The sequence below is a fragment of the Mycteria americana genome, chromosome 10, assembly GCF_035582795.1.
Source record: "Mycteria americana isolate JAX WOST 10 ecotype Jacksonville Zoo and Gardens chromosome 10, USCA_MyAme_1.0, whole genome shotgun sequence".
NCBI lineage: Eukaryota > Metazoa > Chordata > Aves > Ciconiiformes > Ciconiidae > Mycteria > Mycteria americana.
In genome coordinates, this window is record NC_134374.1 from 17262490 (window position 1) to 17286075 (window position 23586).

Sequence of the window (23586 nt, forward strand, 5' to 3'; positions counted from 1 at the left end):
TTCAGATATTTCAATGTGCAACTGGGTGTCACCTCATTCCCCCAGCCAACAAGGACAACCTAGGCAGGAGCCTGACGCCCTGCTCCTCCCTCCTGGGGCTGCCCAGGCGCAAGGGCTGCCCAGGCGCAGGGGCCGCGGTGACCGGGAGCACCGGGGTGCCTGCAGAGCCCCGTGGGAACTGCCACAACCGAGAGCTCAGCAGCAAAACCAAGAGATGCTGCTCAGACCTCAGCCGGGCGCTGTGCCCGATGCTTGGGCACCAACTTCAGCTGTTTGTAAGAGGGATGTACCAAGGCACCTGGTTTCTTCGAAAGAAAGGCACCTGGCTGCAAGGTGGGCAACGCCGGGAGGGTGTGTGCCAGCTACCTCCGGAGGGAGTTTCTTCCTGCAGCTCCCATGAGCTGGGCATGCCCTATGGAGACCCAGTCTGACGGGACACCGCTGCGGATCCGAGGGCAATGCTGAGACCAGTCATTTGCTTATCAGTCAGCGTCACTTGAGCGAGGGGAACTCAACCGAGACTTTGTTCATTTTGCTTCTGACCCTGCATCACACTTGAACCCTCGGCCTCCGCACAAAACCAGCTCTGTACTTATCTGCTGCTCTGCTTAGCCCCAAAGGCCAAGTGAGATGGATACAAATCCTGTTGGTTCACAATACGCTGGGAAAGATCAGCATTTTTGTGGATCAGGGCTGCAAGATATGCACGTTACAATTACATGCGTTGCGGGGATGTACCAGCAAAACTAACTGCAATCTTACATTAAGAGCAAAATGGTTTTTCTAAAGATTAATCAGAAAGATAAATCTCTCTCTTTGGGAAACAAGCAGCCATAATCAGCAAATATTTCTCTCACGGAATTGCAAAACAAGGCATGCTCTGCCTCCGAGCCATGAGTCATGAACTTCCCCAGCAAAGGGGGAAGCAGAGCCCAACAACTACATAGAGAACAACAGGATGGGGATTTTTTACATTTTATCCAAAGGAGAGCAAGTTCAAGGTCTCTGCACTTACCATCAAACTTCTTGTATCGGGAACTAAACATGGTTTGTAAGTGATTGCTAAGCTCTACGACGGCGTTTCTGAAGTCATGTTTACTCTGCTGACTGTACTTCTCCTCCATTTCTTGAGAGCAGCATGTGTAGCCTTGCGAGCAGACTTTCAAGTGGTCACCTGAAAAGCAGAGAAGAAAATATCCCGAGTTAAAAGGATTCTCTACGCAAGGGCAAAGAGGTCGGCTTGCAAGGCAGGGGGTGCGAGGACCCACAGTACCATCTCCTCCCAAGGAGACCCCCCCTCTCACTGCAAGCGCTGGACCAGGCATATCAAAACCTGATTCTGTAGAGGAACTTTACAGCAACACATGTAAATACAATGCCTTGTCTTTCTGCAAGAACATTAAAAAGTGTCCTCTTACTTATTCAGGTAATAAACAGAATAAACAGATACTCCTCTTGCACAGTATAATTTGAAGAACCAGCAAATTGACCTGTATATACTATGCTATCTTCCGTGAAGTTTTTGCTGAGTATTTTAATTACTTCCAATTAATTCAGTTAATACACAACACAATATCAATGGCAATGGTCCTTTTTGCACTGATAAATCCTTTTTCTTCGCCCTCCCACCCCCCCCTCCAATTATCACAGGAGAAGTAATCTCTCTCAGAAACACAGTTACCACTGATTTTAAAATATACTTGTTTTATGCAACAGCTGATGAAAAAGCTTTATATTTCCCAGCTCCTAATTTTACAGTTTTCTGTCATCATCCTGGGTGAAATTGGGTGTTTGTTTTGGAGAATTCAAACAGATTTTTCTTCCTTCACCCTGAAAGATAATTCTCTCCTAAAAGACATCTGGCTCAAGCTACGGAATCATAAAGTACTTCAGTATCTACTGTAGCTTTCTTTCAAAATTTCACAGACAATCTGGGCACAGGATCAGGCCCCATATAATCTGCTTTTAGAACATCTCGTTGCAGCGCAGGATGAAGCTGTCCTCTTCTAGCACCACCAATAAAAGACTGCTGCCAGGTTTGGTGGGCCAAGACAAACTCTTTGCGTAGCAATCCTCAGCTCCAGCTTCTCTGACAGGTCCCACAACGCAGCACCATCACAGGCAAGTGGGCTGATGCTAAGCGGTTCAAAGTTGGGCAAATTGTGCAAATCTTTGTCAATGCTGAAGATACGATCAAAACAAGCAGTCAGGATGAGAAACTCATCCTTCCAAGTCAGATGGTATTTTAAAAGACACAGCCTACATGTAAGCTGCTGCCTTGTCTCCCATTTCACACCCCGTTGCCAAACCTTATCCTTCAGCCCGAGGAAGCAGATGGCGAAGCAAAGGCTCTTCCCTACCTGCTCACCCCCTGGAAGCCACCAACCACCTCCAACCACCACCAAGGTTCAGAGACTCATGGCAAGAGCTGCAAAGGATTTCTCAGCCTCCTGCACAGAAAATTACCTCTTCACGACAGACTGCACTTACTGAAGAGCCATCCTACCTGCTAGAGCATCGGAAGTGGGTTTAGAGAAACAAAAGCAATTTTTGCACAGTGCAAAACAAAGCCTGCCCATGACTAACACGAGCGGTTGCTTCTCTGCCCACCTTGTGCAAGATCTCGCAACAACATCATTTGCGTAGCTTTTGAGCCTTTGCATTACTTTGCATGACTTTCTAGCCCAGAAATGTTAGTATCTCTCCTTTCAGACACTTAAGGACCATTGTAAAATAAGATAGAAATATTTTTATATCTATCTATCTGTAATTCCTAAGAACCTCTCCTCCTAAATCTATTTTCCTTTTGCGCTACAGGGTTGGTTTGTTTTCCCTGGCATTACAGAGAGACCTTGACCAACAGATAATTCTGCCACAGCTAATTTATTGCCCAAGACCGTCCGCTGCTCTTGAATTACGGAAAGCTCAAAGTCTGTTACGGGAAGCAGCACTGCTTAGGCACAGCCTTCAGAAAACACAGAAAAATCTCACTATTTCCTTACAGATATATTTTTCTTTCATGGACTCTACTTCTTCCCGTCTCAGAGGAGCACCTCCAGCAGCAAATACACGGCATTAAGGGGTGCAGCACCGAGGGATGCAGCTCCATTTAGCTGGATAAGTCATTTAAAAGAGAGGAAGAGGTGCACCCAGGATTTTTGGATCTTGCCCACCAAATCCATCCTGGAGAGCACCTGGGGACTCCTCTATGAGCCTGCCTTACTACCAAGCATTTAAAAAGAAAAAAAAAAAGTGCACAAGCACCACTGCTTTATTTCACGTTGAATCTCTTTGCTCTGGTTCCAATACAGGACTACGGCTCCTTGACACAACAGGAAACAAATAAACAGCAGCCAAGCGGTAATTACAGCGAGAGTGATGGCTAGTTTCACGGTGTCAAAATAATTTAATTTCAAAAGCGTGGAAACAGGGTGGTGTTTTCTGAGTTTCTTATGGGGGGGGAGTATGTTGGAAATATTTTACCCGAAATGCACTTCATGATTTCAGGACCATGATGCATGCCTGCCTTTGATGGTTACAACTTACCTACTTTCCATTCTTTTGTCTTGGAGGGGTAAGCCTCTACTTGGCAAATTCAAACCTACTGATAGTGGGACTTCCTTTCCTAGTTACACTTTACAGACACTTCTGAAGTTGTCCACAGATGCCCTGGGATCCCTAAAACAGTGGTTTTAACAACTACTCCAATTTATTTATGATTAAAAAAAAGAGTCCAATATATTTCACAAATACAAGTAACAGTTTTGTATCTATTTATACTATTAAACTAAAGTTACCATCCCACCTAATGTTACAAAGCAAAATAATTTTTCTTTGATCCTGCTCGTCCCAGATTTGCATGGTGCCTCCCTGGGACACGAGTGCAAAGCCAAGCAAGGAGAACACTACTGATAGTAAATCAAGCTTGCACAGATCCCGTTTGGTTGATCATAAAGAAATTATGCTCCAAAATGCAACTCAGACATTCAAAAATGAATGACCAAGCAATCCAATTATGGAAGATATTTCTCGGTCATGTCAGCACTATGCAGCCTTGGCCTGTAATCAAGAATTAGCTCTGTCTGGAGCTGAGAGCTCCAGCTACTCAGTGCTAATCGTAGGAGGACGCACTGTGTTACCCAGTGTTAAAAAACAGAGAGTTTAGGGCTGCGGGCTGCTTTTCTTGCAGTTTTCTTACGCCACAGTGGGAGATACCAATGGAAAGTCACTGGAAGACACTGAAGCCCCCATTTTCCCCTGGGGAGGGTTGTCTTTAGCACCTCCACATCCCTGAGAATATATCCTCGCTTGAGCAAAGCAACAGGCACTGACACGGTTTGTAAGAAATCTCATGTCTAGCCTTTGTTTTAAATCAGCTAGCAGAGCTGATCTGTTCAGCATCCATCCACAGGACTGGTCCCATGCCTGAGTTTGCAGGGAGAGCAACGCAACGTCCCAGTGTGCCATCGCCTGCTCGGGTGATGGATCCATCACACGCCCCTTCGGTGAGCGGCTGCAGTGTTGGAAACTGCTTACACCTCCACGGACAGACCCCGAAGCACGGCACCATCAGACAACAGCTTCAAAACACAACAGTGCTACAACCACAGCATGCAGAGGAATGAAAACGAAGCCTGGAAAGCAGCCCCTGCCAGTGGTCCACGTGAGCATGGACCAGTTACGCACATGCAAAACACCGACCTAGAGCCAAGACCAAAGACAATGCTCTTCGTTTTTCCAACTGGCAGTGAACTCCTCTAAGGAAAAGGAGTGAAAAATATGAGTATTTAGGCCCACTTAAACAGAGATCTAATGTCTATGTATATTATGTAAAGAACACTCATGGTGTGCGCTCACTGTCAAGGACACATTCGGCAATAATTATTTCCCAAGTTAAAACTCATCAAACAATGCCCATACAAGGCAACTCTTCATCTACTGTTGAGTGTTAAAGGCTCAGCGGCTTTTGTAATTTATCACCATGTGAGCACAGCAAAAATATAACTCTGCCACAGCTTCCTTTCAAGTTAGGCTTTTTATTGAATTGTTTGGCAGGGTGTGCAATCATCACGTCAGGGGCTGCATGGCAAAAAGAGCTTAAGTAGCAGAGAATGACTCCAAATGTCTACCGCATATGCACACCATCGCTGCAACTTGTCATGGATTTGCAGCAGATCTTTCCCATGGCCTGTCACAGCAAGACTTTCTCTCTATTTTATATTACATGTGAATAAAGAGAGAGAAATGAGGGACCAAAATTACAAAAGATGCTTGCTCCTTGGCTAGTTAACAGCACACCTCTGGGGAACGGAGGTGGCAGTTTAAAGATAGAAATGCAATGGTACATGATGTTACCATCTGTACATCCAAGGAAATGTGCTCAGAAAGGTAATCTTGCAAACTTATGATTTAAGCCATTACAGAAATGCCACATTTAGCAAACTCCAGGCACACAGAGTTTCTTCCAAATCAAGTAACTATTTTGCAATGTGTCGGAAAACAAGTTTTCATCGAATGAGTAAGTGCAGCGCAAACTCAGGGGCTCCGTGATCTTGAAAAGCAGTTCCCTTCACTGAACAATTTTCCAAGACCTTTTCAAAACGCTGTTTCTGGATGTCTAATATGCCTTCCCAGCCTGCTTCTCCTCGTCTTGACCAAGTTCATACTTTAAGTATACCTAGCTGCAAAACTAGCTAAACTTTCAGGAGTGGTTCACTGGGAGGCTGAGGGGTTATTTCTTTAAAACACTCCTGTACACAGTCTAGCCCTTCATTGCAGTTCGGTAAACAAGCCGAAAGCAGTTTATGGTCCCAGAAGTTACTGTTGGACTTTGCTCCCCTGTGAAAAGGCAGACTGGGGTAAGCTGGGCTGGTGGAGGAGTGGGAGGCGAACACTGCTGGGTGACCAGCGAGCGGGGCCACCATTTCAGCCTCATGCTCTGCCTCTTCCCTCTAGCAAACATCGGCTTGTGTCATCTTTAAAAGAGTTTTATGACTTCCTCTGAACCAACTACCAAAGGAATCCCAGACTGTAATGCTGGGCTCTAATCCGATTTCACACTAGACTTGCCTTCTAATTATCACAGAATATTAGGCTTCCACCCATCATATATAATTGACGTGCTACCGAGGCTTTACAAAACCCCCAACAAAGATGACAAGAAACACTAGCATCACCCCCTGAGCACAGCTCCGCTGCTCCAGCCCCATGTTAACAAGCGGAGAGAAGAAGAAAGAAAAGCATGAGCTTGTGATCGGCTCCGGCGGAGTCACTGAGACAGACAAGGCTACCGAACTGTCCACCCAACCCGATCACCTTTAACTGTACCCAAAATACCAAAACCTGCCCAGTTTTCCTGGCTACAAAATGAGCCGGGGATGCTCAGCACCCCCAGGAATGGCCCATGAGCTCTCGCCCGTCTGCAGCGGTGCTGCCGTAACCCCTATGGGCTATGGGCAGAACCGCACATCCCACGGCCACAGTCCCTGCACCCCAAGGCAAGGCTGGGTCACCCTAATCGCTGCTTATGCTGCTTTGAGATATTCACTAATGAAGAGCACTACAGAAATGCAAATAGTGTCTTGGCATACAAATATTGCCAGGTGAAATGACACTAAGCTGCAAACACCAAAGGGAGGAAAAAAAGTGACCCTTCTGCCTCCTCCCAGACTGTCACACACGCACGCTGCTTGACGGCATGCTTTTTGCTTGGCATAAGCAGTAAACTTGAATTTTTAGTTGATGGCTCTTATCGGAGTACTTCTTTTTCACCAGGTGGTCAGTCTTCTCCGTTCGCTTTAAAGCGGTGCTGCTGTGGGACTTGTGTTTATTTTACTGGGGAGAATACTCCTGTGGAGATGGTCGCGTGCCAGGAAGGAAGAGATGTAAAACAGCATTGAGGCCCTGCTAACAGAGGCGATGCATCCACGAAGGGCAACAGAGTTAGAAGTTTCTAAGCTCACATCCTGCAAACAACGCAGCGCTGCTGGTACCCTCTGGTCGGAGCGGGTCAAACCAGGTTGGGACATTTAGAGCTGTACCTCCCTCAATGCTCCCAAGCGCACGGTGCTATTTCCAGCCCGAACCACTATTTCCAACATGGTCCATGCACTTCCAGGAGAAGTGTTTCGTGCAGCCCCCTCCCTACATCTTCTGCTATCGGACACAAAACGACACAACCCCTTTCCAATACGAATCATTTCCCATCCTAAAGGCCACCATCATGCAACCAGATTCAGCTTTCCTTCCTTCCCTCCTCAAAGCATTTGCAATTCTCATTGGGATCTGAAACCCAACAGGCACCAAAAGAGGGCGAGCACCCCACATACCCAAAGCCTGGCACGGGGGCTCCAGCCCTTCTACTGCCACAGAAGCCCTGGTCCTGGATTCGACCATCATGGACGCTCGTCCCCACCTGCACCCCTTTTTTCCAGCCACATGGGAGTTTTTAAGCCAGAAGACATCCTTACATGCAGTCGGCTCCCAAAGCCGACTGGTAGGGTTATGGAAGTACCGCAATTTGGCTGCGTGTGCCAGCGTGCAGCATATTTAACATCCCACTCAATTAGCAACCGTTTTATATAAATGGTTTATTTGCCTTATTAATGTTAAAGCCACTTGTTTCCCCCGCGCTTCCACTTAGGTTATTAATCAATGTGCGTTTCAGTTTTTTGCTGATTACTCTAATGGCACAGAAAAATTCCCCAGACTCACAGAGAAAGCTTATAATATTGAAATGATTTTTTTTTTTTTGCAAACTTGTCAAGCAGTCAAAATACACTCTTTGATACCCAAACCAAAGCCCTTTCACCTACGCTTAACAACAGTGAACTATTTTCAGTCGAGCTTTACTGCATCTGTTAACTCAGCTGCTAATCCATCTTGCGGGCACAGGCAACGCCAGCGCACACAATACCTCAGTGACATACCTCCCTTCAACACAACAAATAATCCTAATTATTTCCATAGCGCGTACCTACAGTTACTTAAAATATCGTACACAACCGAGGTCTGTCTGGCTTCTATTTTTCCATTTTGCTTTGTTGACAGCTTCGGGTTCGCAAATTTACTGCCAAGAGGGTCAGGGACCAAAGAGAACAAGAGAGATTTATATCCATGTGTGTACATTAAGCCAAACGCGCATTAGGAACGTTAGTTTTTTACTGGAAAGAGCAACTTAGGACACAAAGAGGGCTCTTGCCTTCCACCCGTCCAAGTCCAAATTACTACCGCAAAGCTCGTCTTCCAGCTGATGACAGAGCCAGGTCCCTGAAGGACCGGGTCCGGGCAAACGCTGCCCGTTGAGGCCGACCAGAGCAATTCTGGGACACCCCTCCGGGGCGGGGACAGACCAGGAGAGCCCTTCCCATGCTCCCTACGCAGTTCTTCAGCCCCAAACAAGAGACGAAGACCTGCCTCCGCTCTCCGCAGCACCCCAGAGAAGCAGCAGCAGTCAACCGAGCCCCCTCCTGCCTGGCTCTCCCGTGGAGGTTAGGGCAATGGAGAGGCTCAAGTGGAGGTCCCCAAGGACCAAACCCAAAAACGCTCTACAGCACACTGCAGCCTGCAACTGCGCCCTTTGCAGGTGATGTCCAAACAAGGAGGATGCGGGATCCCACCTTCAGCGGGGTTTTAAGAGTTCATTTAAAGTTAAAACCCTGCTCACCTGAGGAAAAATACCATCGCCGCTTCATTTCCACAGCACAACCAACAATTTCCTTCCCGACAGGGTGGCCTGAATACTGCGAGGTTTTACACCCTGGAAAAATATGCCATGATAGAGCGCGCCTTCGTTCCAACAAACAGGATATTGAGTCAATTAGTGGCACACCAAACACAAACCAGACAGATGAAGATAATGCATTTCTGCGAACATCAAAAGAGAGAGAAACCACACAAAGACCTGAATATACAAATAAGGGGGGGGGGGGGGGAATACTGCATAATTAAACTTATTATTTAAGCAAACCCGGAGAATAAAATAGCTCTGGTTAACTAGAGGATTCTCCCTGGCTCTAGCTAAGACAGAAACCTTCAATGAAAACCAAGAGTTGTTTCTTAATTAAAAAACAAAACCAAAAAACTCTACGTGACATCACTGAGCGAGAACTTAGGAAATGCAAATTCTCTTTATTATCACCAAATGCTTTAGGCATGAAATAGTTTTCATAACGTGTCCCTGCCTACGTGCCCTAAGTGAGAGGTGTTACACAATGAACAAGTTATGCTGAAAATTATCTTTGTTCTTTCCACTTCTCTGGTGAGGAGGATGGATACACAAGGCCCACAAGAGACCCATCCCCGGGACGGCCGAGACAGGTAGTGCCCCTGTCCCTCCATCAGCCACCAAAGAACAGTTAGAAAGCCCAACACCTGCAGTCAGTAATTCTAGGTATACGTAAAGGTAAAAATAAAAGTCGTGATTAAAAAAAAAACAAAACCACAAAAACTTGCATACAGCCAGCGATCAGACTTCAACAGAAATTGTCCAGCTTTTACAGGGGTAACCCAAAAAAACCCCACCGAGTATCATTTCATGCAATTAAGGGAGGGGGGCGAGGGAGAGAATCCATTGGGAACAGCAAATATACAGAATTACTGAGGTCTCAGGCACAAGGAACAGTAAATAGAAGAGATCTGGCTGGGAGACAGTTACTTTCTTTGTGAGACTTCTCATTTTTTCCCTCAAATTCCCCATTAAGAAGGCAAAACAAAGCCAAAAAAACTGCCCGTTTGTTTTTTTCCATAAAGCTTTGGGCTATTTGCCAAAAAAGCGGCTTTTAACCAAAACGGATTCCACCACAAACACTGTAATTCCAACTGGAACATTTTCCTTTCTTAACAACATTTTCTCCTTCCACTTTCGGCCGCTCTCCCTCTGCCCAGACCCACTGCCAGGCACCTCCCGGGAGCTCACCGGTGCCGGGAGGCACCGCACACAGGCAGGCAGGCGAAACGGGAGTAACGCCGCTGGCAACCACTTCTCCGGTAATTTTATTTTTTTTTTTCCCCTCTCTTCCTTTTCAAACATAGCTGATTCCAGCGTCAATGCACAAAAACATGTTTCAGAGCCGCACAGTAGTTTCTTGTGAGATGCACCCAGGCTCACCTATTTGTGCCAGCAGACTGGTCATCTGCTGGCGAGTCCCAGATTCGGCAGCAGATGACCCTCGAAAGCTTCAGCAATGTTTTGAGGTCATACAGCCCTAGCGATTCTGGGGATCACGCTTTATTTGGAAAAAAACCAAACAAGTGACCAAAAACAACTCAAAAGAAGGTGTTCACGGTTTTGTAGAGGCACTCTGTCTAAAAGAGATCTCCCCAGTTGAGAGCTGCGCAGCCACGGAGAGCCACAGCTCTCCCAAACGGTGGCACCGGCACGTTTTAAGGCAAGGACCGCTGTCCCAAGGCACTGGTGCCGTGGCCACGCAGTCAGCCCCTCCAAACAGCCCACCTTTCCGATGCCTCCAGCTACGCAGGGGCTTGACAGAAGTGAAGTTTTCCTCCTCGCAAAAGCAAGAACGAGCATGTACCAATGCACAAAGTGGAGCTACCGTTTCCACGTGATAAAAGCCTCATCAACAGGAATAAAAGTACTAAGGGCCTGTGAACTGGCAGCTATGACCCAAGCAAAAATTTAAAAAAGCCCCAAAACCTAAAGATGTTTTTAATTCCTCAAATAAGAAACAAAGCTCATGAAATTCAGCCACAATTTCCTGTTTTCGACTTAAAATAAAATTAAAAAAATATCCCGGGCTTTATACAAACAATAATCTAATCTATAAATTGGAACGCAAGAGAGATGTTAATTAACTTCCAGAGAGATTAATTGTCTATTGCAGGATCCAAAATAGGCACTGCGGAACCTGCTGCAATTCTGAGACCAACTTTACACAGAAGGGAAGGAAAAAGGGGGGGACGGGACCAAAAACAAAAAACCCAAACACAAACAAACCCAAACAAAAAACAAACAAACTACCAAAAACCCAAAAAACAACCCCAAAAAAATCCCAAACACACAACACCAAGCTGCAAACAACTACTTTGCAGGGCAGTGTACAAATGAATACGTGAATATCTGGAAAGTAGCAGGGTGATGTTTCTCACCCACAAGGACACACTCCTTCACCCTGCCTTGGGTGGTTTTGGGCAGGGAAGACGGCAAGGAGTGCGCAGGGGCTTGGCAGAGAGCCAGGGCCAGCCAGGGCCACCCGAAAGTCCTAGATGACATGGACAGGAGGTCTACTTTTGCTTCCCTTGCTTTGACAGCAAAACCCACGCAAGTCCCTTGCTCCCCGCAGCTGCCAATGGCAGGGCTGACTTCCCACCCCGCAAAGGCAGCCTGGACTTTGGACCAGAGCACCGACTCCTTATCTCCTTCCTCCTGCCGCCCCGCATGCCACCGGCCACCCACGCCACAGCACCCAGTGCCACCGATCCCCGAGAATCCCGCTCGGGGGGGAGCAAAAGTGAGCCAAAGCTCTGCACCGAGGAGAAACACTCCATCTTCTCAATTTGCAAGAGTACCACTTGCTTGGGGGTTTTTTGGGGGCAGGCGTTATGACTTACGGCAACTGAAAGTATAAACAAAAAGATGAAAAGCTTTAAGGGTTCAGGCGTAGCAAAGTCCAGCTACAATCTAACAGTCAGCTCACGCCAGGAAACGGGGCACCCTCCCGCCTCTGCACATCCCCCTCATCCCCAAAGGCACCTCGCAAGGCAGAAAACCGTGAGCTTTGGACTGCTTCTAGCGGGAATGGCTAAAGCCCGAGGGCCAAGGAAGAACGAGTTCGCTCAGGCAGGTTGCCCACCCACACCTGCCGAGAGCCACAGGCAAGTGCCGCCCCATGACCCTGCCCAGCAGACCGCACGGCCGCCACCCATTCCCCTCCCTTGCCACCGAGGCAAATAACGAGGGGTTTGCCAGGCTGGTAAGTGTTGGACACCAGCATTTAGATGAGAGCAACGGGGTGCAATGTTCTTTTGAGGCCTGGTTTGGAAGGGACCAGTTTTCACCCGGCAGTACAACGTCACTGCCCGGAGCCATGCCCGTGCCCCACCTGCCCCTGCCGGTCCCTTGCCGGTGCGCTGCCAGCCCCGAGGGTCCTGCTGGTACCCGCGGGCATCATCCCTCCATCCTCCGGCTGGGCCACACGCAAACTTCACTTTCTTCCAGGCAGGGACAAATCTTCCCCAGAGCACAGAAAGACAACGTGATTAACTCTTCTGGTCTGGCCACCCAGCTCCCCCAGGTCCCGCTTGATGGATGGTCAGCTCCAGCCAGCACTTCACGCCACTTTGGCTCGCTGAGGACCAACCTTGAGGGCCTTCACTCCCCAAATCCCCCCTTATTCAAGCCGAGGGATACCCATGGCCTTTCTGCAAGACCCAAGTAACCAGCCTGACCTACAAGGGGAGGCAAAGTCCCCAAAACACCTCTGACAGCATCACGCCGTTTCTCAAGACAAACTCGCTGGCACGCAAAGTCCCTCAGTAAGAGGCCTCCTACCAGCTCAGCCCCAGGATGAGCGTTCAGCAGTCGCGGGACGTCAGCCCCCTGCACAAAGCGACAGTTGTGCAACGCCAGCAAAAACAGAGCCCAGGCACGGCGAGAATCATTCATTCGTAGGATGTTTCCCACCAACTGCAGAAATATTTGCTCCAACACCCTTGAAGTCTTTAAGGAAGAACTCATCTTTTTTTTTTCCCTCCCTTTCCCCCATACTATTTTCCATTTCTCCATACAGCAACTAAACCAACCAAAACCTACCCAAGCCCTCCACGAACAGACCCTAACTACCAGACTTCCCCCTTGCAGACCAGAGTCGCTCCCCGCGTGGCCACATCCTGCCGCCCCTCGTAGGACAATTAGCCTTAATCCTCGTTAGTTCTGTACGTTTCCTTTAAATCCTGTTACCGCATTCCTCCGTGCACTCGAGCGCGGCTCAGCCAGCCTCCGCCGCCGCGGCGGTGACCCCACGGTGACGGTGACCCCACGGTGCCTCCCGGCTCCTGACCCGCCGGAGCTGCGCCGGTCCCAAAGGGCTGCAACGCTCCCGGACTAATCTATCTTCACTGATTAGTTCTTAATCAGGAAGGCAGACGTGAACGAAGGGTGCAGATGAAAAGAGAAGGGGGGGGGGGGGGGGGGGGTGTTAAACAGAAAAAAATAAATATTTTCTTCAAGGAAAGGTTCCCCTTTGCTGCTTTAGGAGACAACTATGAAAACTTTGTCCAAAAGCAGCGTTTGAAGTCTAGCTGTTTTCATATTTATTATGTTTGAGTCACTCCAGAAAACCTCCGCCAAAGCAGACCAAGTTGGACTACTACATTCATTTATTTTGGAAGTTTATCCAAGCCTTGGTTAAGGATAAACAACGTGCCTGGATGTGAAAGAACATCAGAGCTGGGCTGCCGGAGCAGCGGGGAGCTTCCACCCGCTTTGATAGCGCCAAGGCACGAGATGGTATCAGCACAACCCAAAATGTACTTACTCCTTCCTGGAGAGGCACAGCGAAAGCACTGGGAAGTTACTGCTTGTCCTTGGGAGGCATTCTTGCCATACGAATATTATGCAAAGGATTCAGCTTAGAAATCTCAGGCACAATCAAGGCATTTAGACCTGACTCATTAACGGCCAAATGTTAATAGGCTGGAGCTGTAATTCCTCTGTCTGGGGGCTTGGGAGGGTTTAAGCCAAATCTGTAGAAAAAAATATATATTACAGCTGCACTATGGATCTGTTACTGAAGGTAGGAAGCACCTTCCAGTCCAAAACACCCTGAAAACCAAAAGTAAAACCAGACTTTATCAGGTCTCCACCGATTCCCAAAGCCACTAAGTGCATCAGTATTCCTAAACCTGTTTCCAGCAGGGGCATGGGAAAAGAAGTGATTGGTAACATGTCTTAACGCTCAGTACTCCTCAACACGCCCAAGGAAAATCCTCCACGAAACAAAAGTGTTACAGAGCGTAACTCTCTCAAGAGCAGCACCTGCATGTCAAGACTGCAAATTAGCCTTTGGAGCCTGCCACCCTTCTTTCAATTTAAAGTTTAAGGCAACACCAACACACAAAAAAACAGGGTCTTTCTTGTGAAAAACTGATCTGAAAACACATGGTAAACATATTGCCAAATTTGAGAGACACCCCGAAAGAGCGACGATGCAAACTTTTGGGACTTCAAATAAACAAATTTGAACTAATCAATCTGGAAAGTCTGTTTTCTATTTGTGGCTTTGGGTTTGCTGTTTTATGTTTCTTTTTTTGTCTTCGCTGTTTGTTTGCTTTCAATTACCCGGGCCCCTCCTTATCCTAACCTCTAAAACTCCCCGCGCCATGCCGACCGGGCGGCGGGCAGCAAGACACCATAGCCATGCAGTTGCAAATGTGAGCTGGAGAATGCTCCTACTTCAAAGCCGCTGGTTTTGCTCTCAGATTAACTTTATTTTGGTGTGTGTCCCCACGGCAAGGGTACGGCATCGGCAGTTTGGCATCCTCTCCTCTGGAGCAGGGACTATTTGCTGTTTCACAGGTCATCAGGAGGTAGCAAGCAAAGCTTACCAGATGTGGGTTTTATCACCTCAAGTGGAACTACTATTTCCTTTATGGGAACCCTGTTTTTTAAGGTTTTATCAGATCACTGCGATTACAAAAGCTTCACTTACATGCTCAAAAGCTCCTATAAAACCTCTAGTTCAAGGTTTATTTGGTCTAGGTGGTTTTCAACTTGGAGGAATGACTTGCAGACACAAGTAATTTGTCCTTTAAGCTTTGACTGACCAGTCACTCAGTGCGCTCAAACCGTGCCTGCCTTCTGAGCAAAATTCCATCAACTCACTGACCAAAAGATGTTCTTTTAAGAATACTTTAAAAAAAGGAAAAAAAAGAGCTTGCAGCAAAAAGGAAGTTTCAATTACTTTGTGAAATCAAGCAGAAAAATTAAGATCCAAGCAAACTTTATTAGCTCTGACAAGCAAATGCTGATGCCTTTGTTTCCAATGTGCGCAAAACTTTTACTAAAGAGGGGTGTGCGTGTATGTTTTTGGGTTTGCTTTTTTTTCCCCCCTCTTTTTAAGTCACAGAAATATGCATCCTTTTTTTAAAACGTGCTTTGCTACAACAGGGTTTTGTAAAGGTATTCAAACGAAGGAGCTGGCACACAGCTATGACAAAGCAGCTGATTCTTCTCTAAGCATCCACTAATATTTCCATGTGTCAATAGTACTTCACAACCACATTTATCTATGTAAAAGCCCACATTAATAAGCCCTTCCCCTGCCTGCGGAGCTTGCCAAGCACAGTAACAGTGCAGATAACTTAAGAATTTAAAGCAGGTTAAGAGACTCCAGAAAAAGATACACAAAAGGCCAGATTTACAAATGCATTTTACATTCACTTTTTTTTTTTTTCCAAGACAGTTTGGCTCCTAGGAAGTATTTCATATTCAGTTTGTGGTCTGTGCTCCAGGGGCGACTGGAGGGGTCTGTGAAGAACACACATAGGCAGTGGCCTGAAGCTGGCAATGCAGGGGGCTGTGGTCCCCCTAGAAATTAATTTTTAGAGGGCCCACAAACTAAGACAGTTCAGGAGAGCTATGCTATCCACTGCCCCGCTCAGCCCTACGCCGCTTCTGCTGAACAAACCATCTCCTCTGCCAGAAACCCGCGCTGGCTCCCGGCTACCCGCTCCCCGAGGGCGGGTGTGCTGCGAGTTGGGGGGGCAGTTATTTCTCCCCACACACACAAGGACCAAAAAGTCTAATTTGCTTAGAAAATAAAATTCAGTCCAAGAGCAGGTCCTGGGCAGACATAAATGAGACTTCAGTTGTAAGCAGAAAGTTTTCCACAAGACATTTTCATAGCAACAGGGAGACCGTTTCGGCACCAAAGGGAAGGCAAAGCACTCACACCGGTCCAACGCTTGCAGCTCCCTGGTTGTCCCCCCAGTTTAGCTCAGCTCAGGATGAGCTGAGCCTGGACCTTCTCAGCCTGGACACAGGCAAAGCCCTTTCCACAGCAAGCCAGACCTACAGCCTGTTCCAGTTTTGGGCCCAGTGTTTCAGCAAGGAACCTCCCATAGCAGGGCAGCTTTCCAGAATAGGAGCCTGGAGGAACCACCGCCATCGACCCAGAGATGCTTCTCCAGAGCATCACAGCCACAATTCAACTTTGAGTTTATCTGCAGGAACCCGCACTACATCTCACTACATAGCTGCACGCTACAAACACCCAGTAAAGCAGCAAGTTTGATGCGTGCTGCATTTTTCAGCCCTGCCCCACAAAAGCATGCAAAGGCTTTTCTTGCTTCATCGGTGACCCCAGCAATGCTGCCAACCCCTCGCTCCAGCCTACCTTCCCGGGAAGGAAGGCTACGGGTGATGCTGCTCTGCCCCACATCTTCCTCTGCTCATGACTGAAGAAACAATCCCCCAATTTCAGCTGGGCCAGAAAGAGGCACCAATTAAAGGGGGTTTCAGAAATAATTAGCTCACGTCAATCTGATCCAAACCAGGGTTGGGGAAACAAGCCCAGATGAAGGGCTCTGGGAGGGACGGTCAGCAGAGCTTGATCTCGCAGCAACTCTTCCACCACAGCTGGAGGACCAAGGCATGCACGTGTGCTTCCCAGCTCACCCCCCGCCCCGCGCTGCCAGGGGCTATCGGGACACACGATGGGCTCTTTGAGGCCATCAGGTCCTGGCTTGCCAGGCCATCAGACGGAAGGCTGCACAGGAAATTAATGAGCAATCTGTGTATATGATATTGTGTGGGGAAGACAAAAAAAAGTAATTTAAAAAATCGTATGCTGATGTCTGCAGCAGGACACTACAATTTGACCTGACTTTCCAATTTTAGAGGTTAAAAAACTCATATCACGTGTTATTGCAAAAGGCAGGAAAGAACATGTTCCTCAAAGGGGATGCCAGCACTGAAAACAGGGAGGTGGGTCAGATTTAAATCTAAACAGGTCCACCACACATCCATCCTAGGGCCACTGTTTATAAGCAGAGAAAGGCAACTTTATACACAAAGATCGCACACGAGTGGTTCCTGGCTGTTTCCAGAAGAAAAGCCGCTTTTCAGCTGAACTTTCTGAGAACTGTTAGTGTAAATAAGACAAACCTCCAAAAACGCACACGGCTGAGCCTGAAGCATCGCACAGAGAAAGGCAAATAAGCGGCACAACTGGCGACAAGGGAAGTCCAGCGCCAAAAAACCCAAGGTGCAACTTTCCCAAGACCTTTGAAACACCCCTGAAATTGGGCCACTGTGCACAGCTACGAGCCAGGGGAGGGAAGAGAGAAACTGCCGGTGGAAATCCTCCCTTCAGCAAGTGGCACAGCCCTGGGCTTAGCCCCCCCCCCCGCCCCCCCAAAAAAAAGGGGTGCAGACCCCTTCCAAGCCACAGAGAAGCTGGAGGCATCAACCCCAGCTCTGCCTTACCCCGGGCACGGCAGACAGGGCGTCCACCGCGAGATGCCACCACGGCAGAGCCCCACGCTGGGGTCACTGCCTCCTCACCCGGGGGCATTTGCTGGGAGCAACGGCACTGGGACAGGAGCGCAGCCCCCCAGCACCGGTGACGGCCTGAACCATCCCCTACACCTCCCACGTCTCAGCTTTATCTCCCCTTAAACAAACCACCTCAGAGCTAAGACCGCAGCCGAGTTTGTAAATAAGATTTTTACCTGAAAAATGTGCTTTTAAGCCTTTGCCTGCTACTCCCACCAAGCGTTACTTTTTTAACAGCCCAGGCATCTGTTGCAGAAGCCACCCAGCTCACACAAGCAGCGCACTGTGCTCAGCCAGCAAAACGCGACCTACGTCTGAAAACCCATCCCGCTGCTGGAACAGACTCCCAATGTGTTCCCCGGGTCTGGAACCAGCAGCCAGCCAGTATTTGTGGAAAAGGCGAGGCTGAGTAGTTTAACCTACCATGGAAGAGGCGAGGAGAGGGGTGGGACAGAGGGGAAAAAAGGATTAAGATAAGGGTATCACAAAATTAAGAATTCCTCCTTCTCCCCCCCTCCAGGACACCCTATCTACCCCCTCTCCTCGGCGCGGCTGTGAACGCTGGCCTTATCTGCAGGCAGGTTCACACGGGCACTCCTCCTCCTAACGTTAGCATAGATAAATCTCAACATCTTTTCAACAATTTGCAAGCCAGCTTCTGCGCTGCCAAGTTTGAGCAAAATCGTCCCAGGAGGGACAGCAGCGTCCCAGATGAAGGACGTGGCTGCAGAGGACGCTGCCCGCAGGGAGGGCAGGAGGGCATTCAGCCTTTTAAGGCAAGACCATCTTTTTGGTTTCCTTACCCTCCTTCCAAACACGCTTCACCCCGCAGGCACGTGCCACCTTGGCGCTGCTCCGCACGGGAACACGGCACCTCTCCTTCCCCGCATCTGAGGTGGCTTTGCCCGTCCCACACGTTGGGTGGCTCCTGCTGCCCACACAAGCTGAGCCACCCGGGCCTCGCCTCTGCTTTTGCAGAAACCCTTCCCTAGCCTGGAAAGGGACCCGAGGCTTGGCCCTGCCCTGCAGCCAGCAACAGACCCTACACCCACCCAGGAAGGCCTCCTCCCCTCCAGCCAACACAGGGTCACATTTTCTTAGGTATTTTGGAAAACGCAAGTTTGAGCGACCTCAGCCCCAGGTATCACAGAGACTTTCCACCTGCAGACCCGAATTTTGATCCCCTCTCGTGCTCAGCAGCTGGGCTTGTGCAAACAGCTTCGGTGGGGTGGAAAAAACAACACGCCTGGCTGAAAGCACTTTATCATACCAGGGGACAATTGCATCAAGGCTTTTGCTGGCAGGCATCGAAGGGGTTTATTTTGTCTTTTTAAGCACGACCCTGAGCAACCTGGGGGGAGGAACGAGCGCAAACAGGACCTTTGCCATCCCCCTCCCAGGCGGTACCATCCGAAACCCACTGGCAGGAAGGTAAACAGCCCCTGGCATGCCGCGAGCCCCAGGGAAGGGATGGTTGAGTAGAAGGATGGGATACGTTTACCAGTTGTGTTAGTCCTTCCCAAGCAGGGAGAGGGGCTCCCACCCTCCCCACCGCTGCTGCCGTCCCATCCCAGCACCCTCTGTCAGCAAAAACACTCTATAAAAAGTTTGTGGTTAAAAAAAGCCCAGAGGAGAGACGGGCAGTCCCCGCAGCAGGGAGGCATTTAGCAACCCGCAGGCGACACGAAGCGATGCTAGCAGGGCTGAGGCAAGGCTTTAGCGCGGGGGCTGCCGTCGGTGGCATTCCTGCGTGGGCTGGGTGTCTCCAGTGGACGACTGCGGCCCCACAGGACGCGGGCTGTGAGCACAGCAGCTTCCCACTGTGGGGATGAACCTGTCCTGTGGATGCACCAGGATAAAACAGGCCAAGAAACACTCGGAGAAGCGCCCACAGCAAAGCGGTGAGGGGCCGCGCTGGTTCAAACCCACGTGGTCGGGGCACAGCCAAAGGGATAAACACAGGGACAGGGCAAAAAGCACACGGAGGGGAGAGAAGCAGGAGCCAGCAACTCTCCCATGAGAGCCCAAGTGCTGACCACAACCAGGTTTAAGGTGTTTTCAGTGCAGCCAGCCATCAGCATTTCTGCCCACTAGTCAAGTCCTTATTTTAAACTCTACTCCCTTTAAAAAAAAAGAAAAAAAAAAAAAAGAAAAAGGAAAAAGCAAAGTTTCCCCATCCTTCATCAAAGGGAAAGGCAGGGATGGGAGAAGTATAGCCTTCCAGCCTGGACACCCTGGGACAAAAGTCCGAGCTAACACTGAAGCCTTGAAGCTTCACCCGAGCCCCCAGGTAAGAAAAACATTTTCAAGACTGCCGGAGGCTTAGGGACAGTCCTGCTCCTGCTCTCATGCTATTTTCAAACAATGACATTTTTTCCAAAACAAAGTGTTTTGCAATCCTTGAGCAATCCTTTCCTTTTCCAATAAAAAGTGAAATTCTCTTCATTCTCCGCCGGTCGAGATGCAGAACCACAGGAACAACCACCAGCTCCCAATCCACCCACCCCACAGACGGCCACGTCAGAGCCCTCTCCCCGGGCTCCCGCGCTGGGCTGGCACCAGGCAGGTCTTGCTGCACCACGAGCTGCTCGCAGAAGATTTAGGAAAGGTTAAACTTTAACTTGAAACTCTTTTACTAAACAGCTTGACTTGCCTTCTGAACCCAGCTCCTGTAATTGAGGGATTTCTCTTAATGTGTTTAACTTCCAAGTGTGTTTCTTCTGCTGTAAGTTGTTTCCCCAAAACCAAATTGCTCAGTGTCTCAGAATATTAAATTATACATATTACTAAAAAGCCAGAGAGCCAAAGATGACCTGTTTCTCATATCAATATAAATATTTCCAGGTCCTAACGAAGGCACAGAAAAAGTAGCTCTACATCAAAATGTAACTGAAGCCAATAAAGAGATTTGCTCTGAAAAAGTTAATATGAATCAGATCCCAAGGAAGCAGATTTCATGGCACAATCCTCCTATGTTAACTGCCCAGTAGTCTCCCAAACTGCCAGTCCAAAGGCAACATACAGTAAAATTTACATTCTGTGGTCACTCAGACACACATCTGGTGCAAAGGCCCACACTTTCAAATAAAAACCCATTGAAAACATTTCTGGAAGAGCGTCACAGTTTAAAATCAACACCCAGGAACTAACTGGGACTGAGCAATTTAATCCCAGAAGACACACGGGCAGTCCCAGCGCACATCCCTGGATCCAGCTGGGAGAACACAAGGGGTTAAAAGGCGCAGCGGCCTCATGCAGCAGGAGCATGAAGGGCCTATTTAAAAAGAAGAATCAGAAATAAGGAATTTTGCCAGTTTTTACCCCTGATAAATCCGCATTCCAGTCTGTCAGCTATCTTGTTATCCCCAGAGCTGCTGAAGTGTCTTTGGCTGTAACTATGCATGACTCCGGCTCCGAGTAATGGAAATAAAGTATGTGCATTGCGACTGCAGCATTCCTTTCCCAACCCCAGAAAAAGAAAAGGCAGAGCAGGAGGAGATCCTAGAGCAGCTCAGGGATTTTGTACAGAGAAGTTGGAAAGCTGCTTGCACCCTACATCGGCCGCCCACCCCACCAAACCTGCTTGGGGAAGGATGCCTAGAAGTTTCAAAGGAGATGCCAAGTTTTGGCCGAATACGGCAGCTTTTATTGTCTACAATAACAAACAAATAAATACTCTTCCAGATTCACAAGTCCAGCTTAGCTGGCAATTTATACCCGGCAAACATTTGGAAGCAGTATTGTAAAATTAAACAAAGCTATCATTTACAGGAAACCCTGCCTCGAGTACAAATTATAGAGTTGTTAAGTTTATCTGGCAATGCCTTGCCCCTGAGTGCTATATAATTATTCCTAAATCTTTCAGGAAAGAATGCAAATATTTTAAAGCCATAATTCATTGACAAGGAGGAAGTCTCCTTTAACCTTTTATGCATATTTTGATACCTAGAAATTAACCCCTACTCGCCGCAACTATTTTTCAGTATCCTATTGAGCTGGCTGGCGAGCGGGACGGTGCCCGGTTTCGGCAAGGCCGGCAAAGGCTGGCCGGGGGTGCCAGGCTCACCTGGCATCCTCACCCACTCGCAGAATGTGTTTTCAAAGCAGCTTTGGGGCTGGTTTGGAGCAGCACCATGCCAGACAGGCTGCTCCCCGTGCGGGAGCCTTCCCGGTAAGGGAGGTTTCAGGCTGCTGAAAAGGCTGGCTGTTCTCACGGGGGTTACGGCAAAAAAGTGGTATAAAGGAGCCTTTAATAAAGTGGAGGGCTGAGTTATGCGGAGTTTTGCTAGCTAGGTGCCTGCCACCGGGATCTCCTCGTCCCTTTGGCAGGCTGGATTCAACAGGGCAGAAACAGCCCTGAGCTCCGTCCTTTTGAGCCTCCTCTACCCACCAAGCCATGGCTCTCCAACCAGCCCCAATTAACTCACATTAATTAGTGGAAGCCATGTGGCCGAGAGCAGTGCCACCTTCCCCAACCCAAAAAAAAAAAAAAAGAAAAAAAAAAAGAAAAAAGAAAGAGTTCTGTTTTGCAAAGGAGAAGAAGGTCAACTCATCCTCTGCCCATGCCCTCCCTCCAGCAGCCGAGCCCTTAATCTACCACTGGCAGCAAATCGTTTGGGGTGTATTTCTAAAGAAATGGTCACTTGCAGCCAAAGGGGAGAGGGCGTGCATGCCCCACGACAGGCAAGCGGCATCTGCAAAGCCACACGTGAAGCCCCGCACCCTCTCACCGGCACCCGCTGGGCGAGCACCCACGGCCCCGCGGGGATCATCCTGCTCCGGAGCAGCGCTGCGCCGGCGGGGTCAGCTATGCCGGCCATGCCCTGCCTGCCAGCACTCGGCTCTGCTCTCAGGGCTGCTCTGAAACCATACCGCAGCCGCTATTAAGCTCAAAAGGAAAAAACAAACAAACCAACAAACAAACAACCCCCAACCTTACCTTTTCAAAAGGTAGTGCTCACGCTATTGTATTCTCCTCCCAGTGACATTATTTATTTAGTAAGAGCTCAGCGGTGGGCGTTATCCCCCGGCGCTACCCGGCAGTTTCTCGGCACCACTGCTCCGACGGCGGGATGCTGCGGGAGGCCGGCGCTGGCAGCCTGTCGTGCAGCAACACCACTGTGCACAATTACTCAGACACAGGAAGCAAACAAGTACTACATCAAGGTCAGGCTGCAGCAGTTAATCCAGTAGCTTTGTATACTCAAACAATATCTGTGATGCACGTCGACCATCACAGATTAGTGCTTCTGACACGGTGGATCTCGGAGGCAAAAGGACTTGGCTTCTTCCTCCCGGTGGAAGCAGGTCAGTGGATTCGCTTCCTTGCCAATGGCCAAAACCAAGAGGGTTTAATACGAAGATGAGCACTGTACTGAGAAATCGCCCAAAATGGATTTAAACCCAACTCCACTAAGATGCTATGATGCCCAAACCACTACAACGCTCCAAACCGCTACCTGGGTCTTTCAGAAGTTGCCCTGGTGATACAAGTCCCCTTTGCCTCCTCTCCTTTGCAATGACAAGTTGTGAGCTTTCCTCCGCGCCCGGAGCCAGGGAAGGGAGGCTAGGCCAGGCTTAAAGCCCTCGCGCCGCCTCCTCGCCCCGGCGTGAGCCCGACGCCGTGCTCAGGGAACGGGGAGGCAGAAGCGTGTAAAACCAAACCAGCAAGCGACTGCACTAGAAGAAAGCAATCTCATTATGAGAGCTAATGAAAGCAAACCACAATTATTATGTAAACAGCGCTGAATCATTAGCAGACGCTATCAAAGCCATTTTTCCCCCCACCGAGAAAAAAAGCATACAGTCCTATGGCACCCTCAGCTCCATCTCTGAACCGAGCCAAAACTCAGGAGGAAGCCTGTGTTTTCCTCCAGTCCAAACCAAACCAGCGGCACCGCTCTGATCTCCGACCTGCACACCGGGTTTCTGCCAACCGCCTGCTCCCGGTGCCTCTGCCCTGGCAGGGGGGCATTGCGGCTGGTGCCTCACCGCCTCGTCCTACCGGGCACCCTGTGCTCCCCCAAAACTGCCAGCCACCGCGCTTTAGAAACCCAAAGGTTGGCAGGTGGGCA

The 23586-nt window shown here is 48.9% G+C and overlaps 1 protein-coding gene across 3 annotated transcripts in view; it reads right to left on the reverse strand.

Moving 5' to 3' along the window:
* GPC4 (glypican 4) overlaps window positions 1–23586 on the reverse strand; it is a 70515-nt gene that overhangs the window by 37763 nt on the left and 9166 nt on the right. Inside the window, exons 1-2 of one of the 3 annotated variants that reach the window (XM_075512746.1) lie at window positions 22452–22799; window positions 1016–1174 (exon numbers count right to left, since the gene is read on the reverse strand). In XM_075512746.1, the coding sequence (XP_075368861.1) occupies window positions 1016–1124 (109 nt within the window). In that variant the 5' untranslated portion in view covers window positions 1125–1174; window positions 22452–22799. Of the gene's footprint in view, window positions 1–1015; window positions 1175–20833; window positions 20931–22451; window positions 22800–23586 lie in introns of those variants that run through there. The other 2 variants (XM_075512745.1, XM_075512744.1) reach the window with 2 other exon arrangements.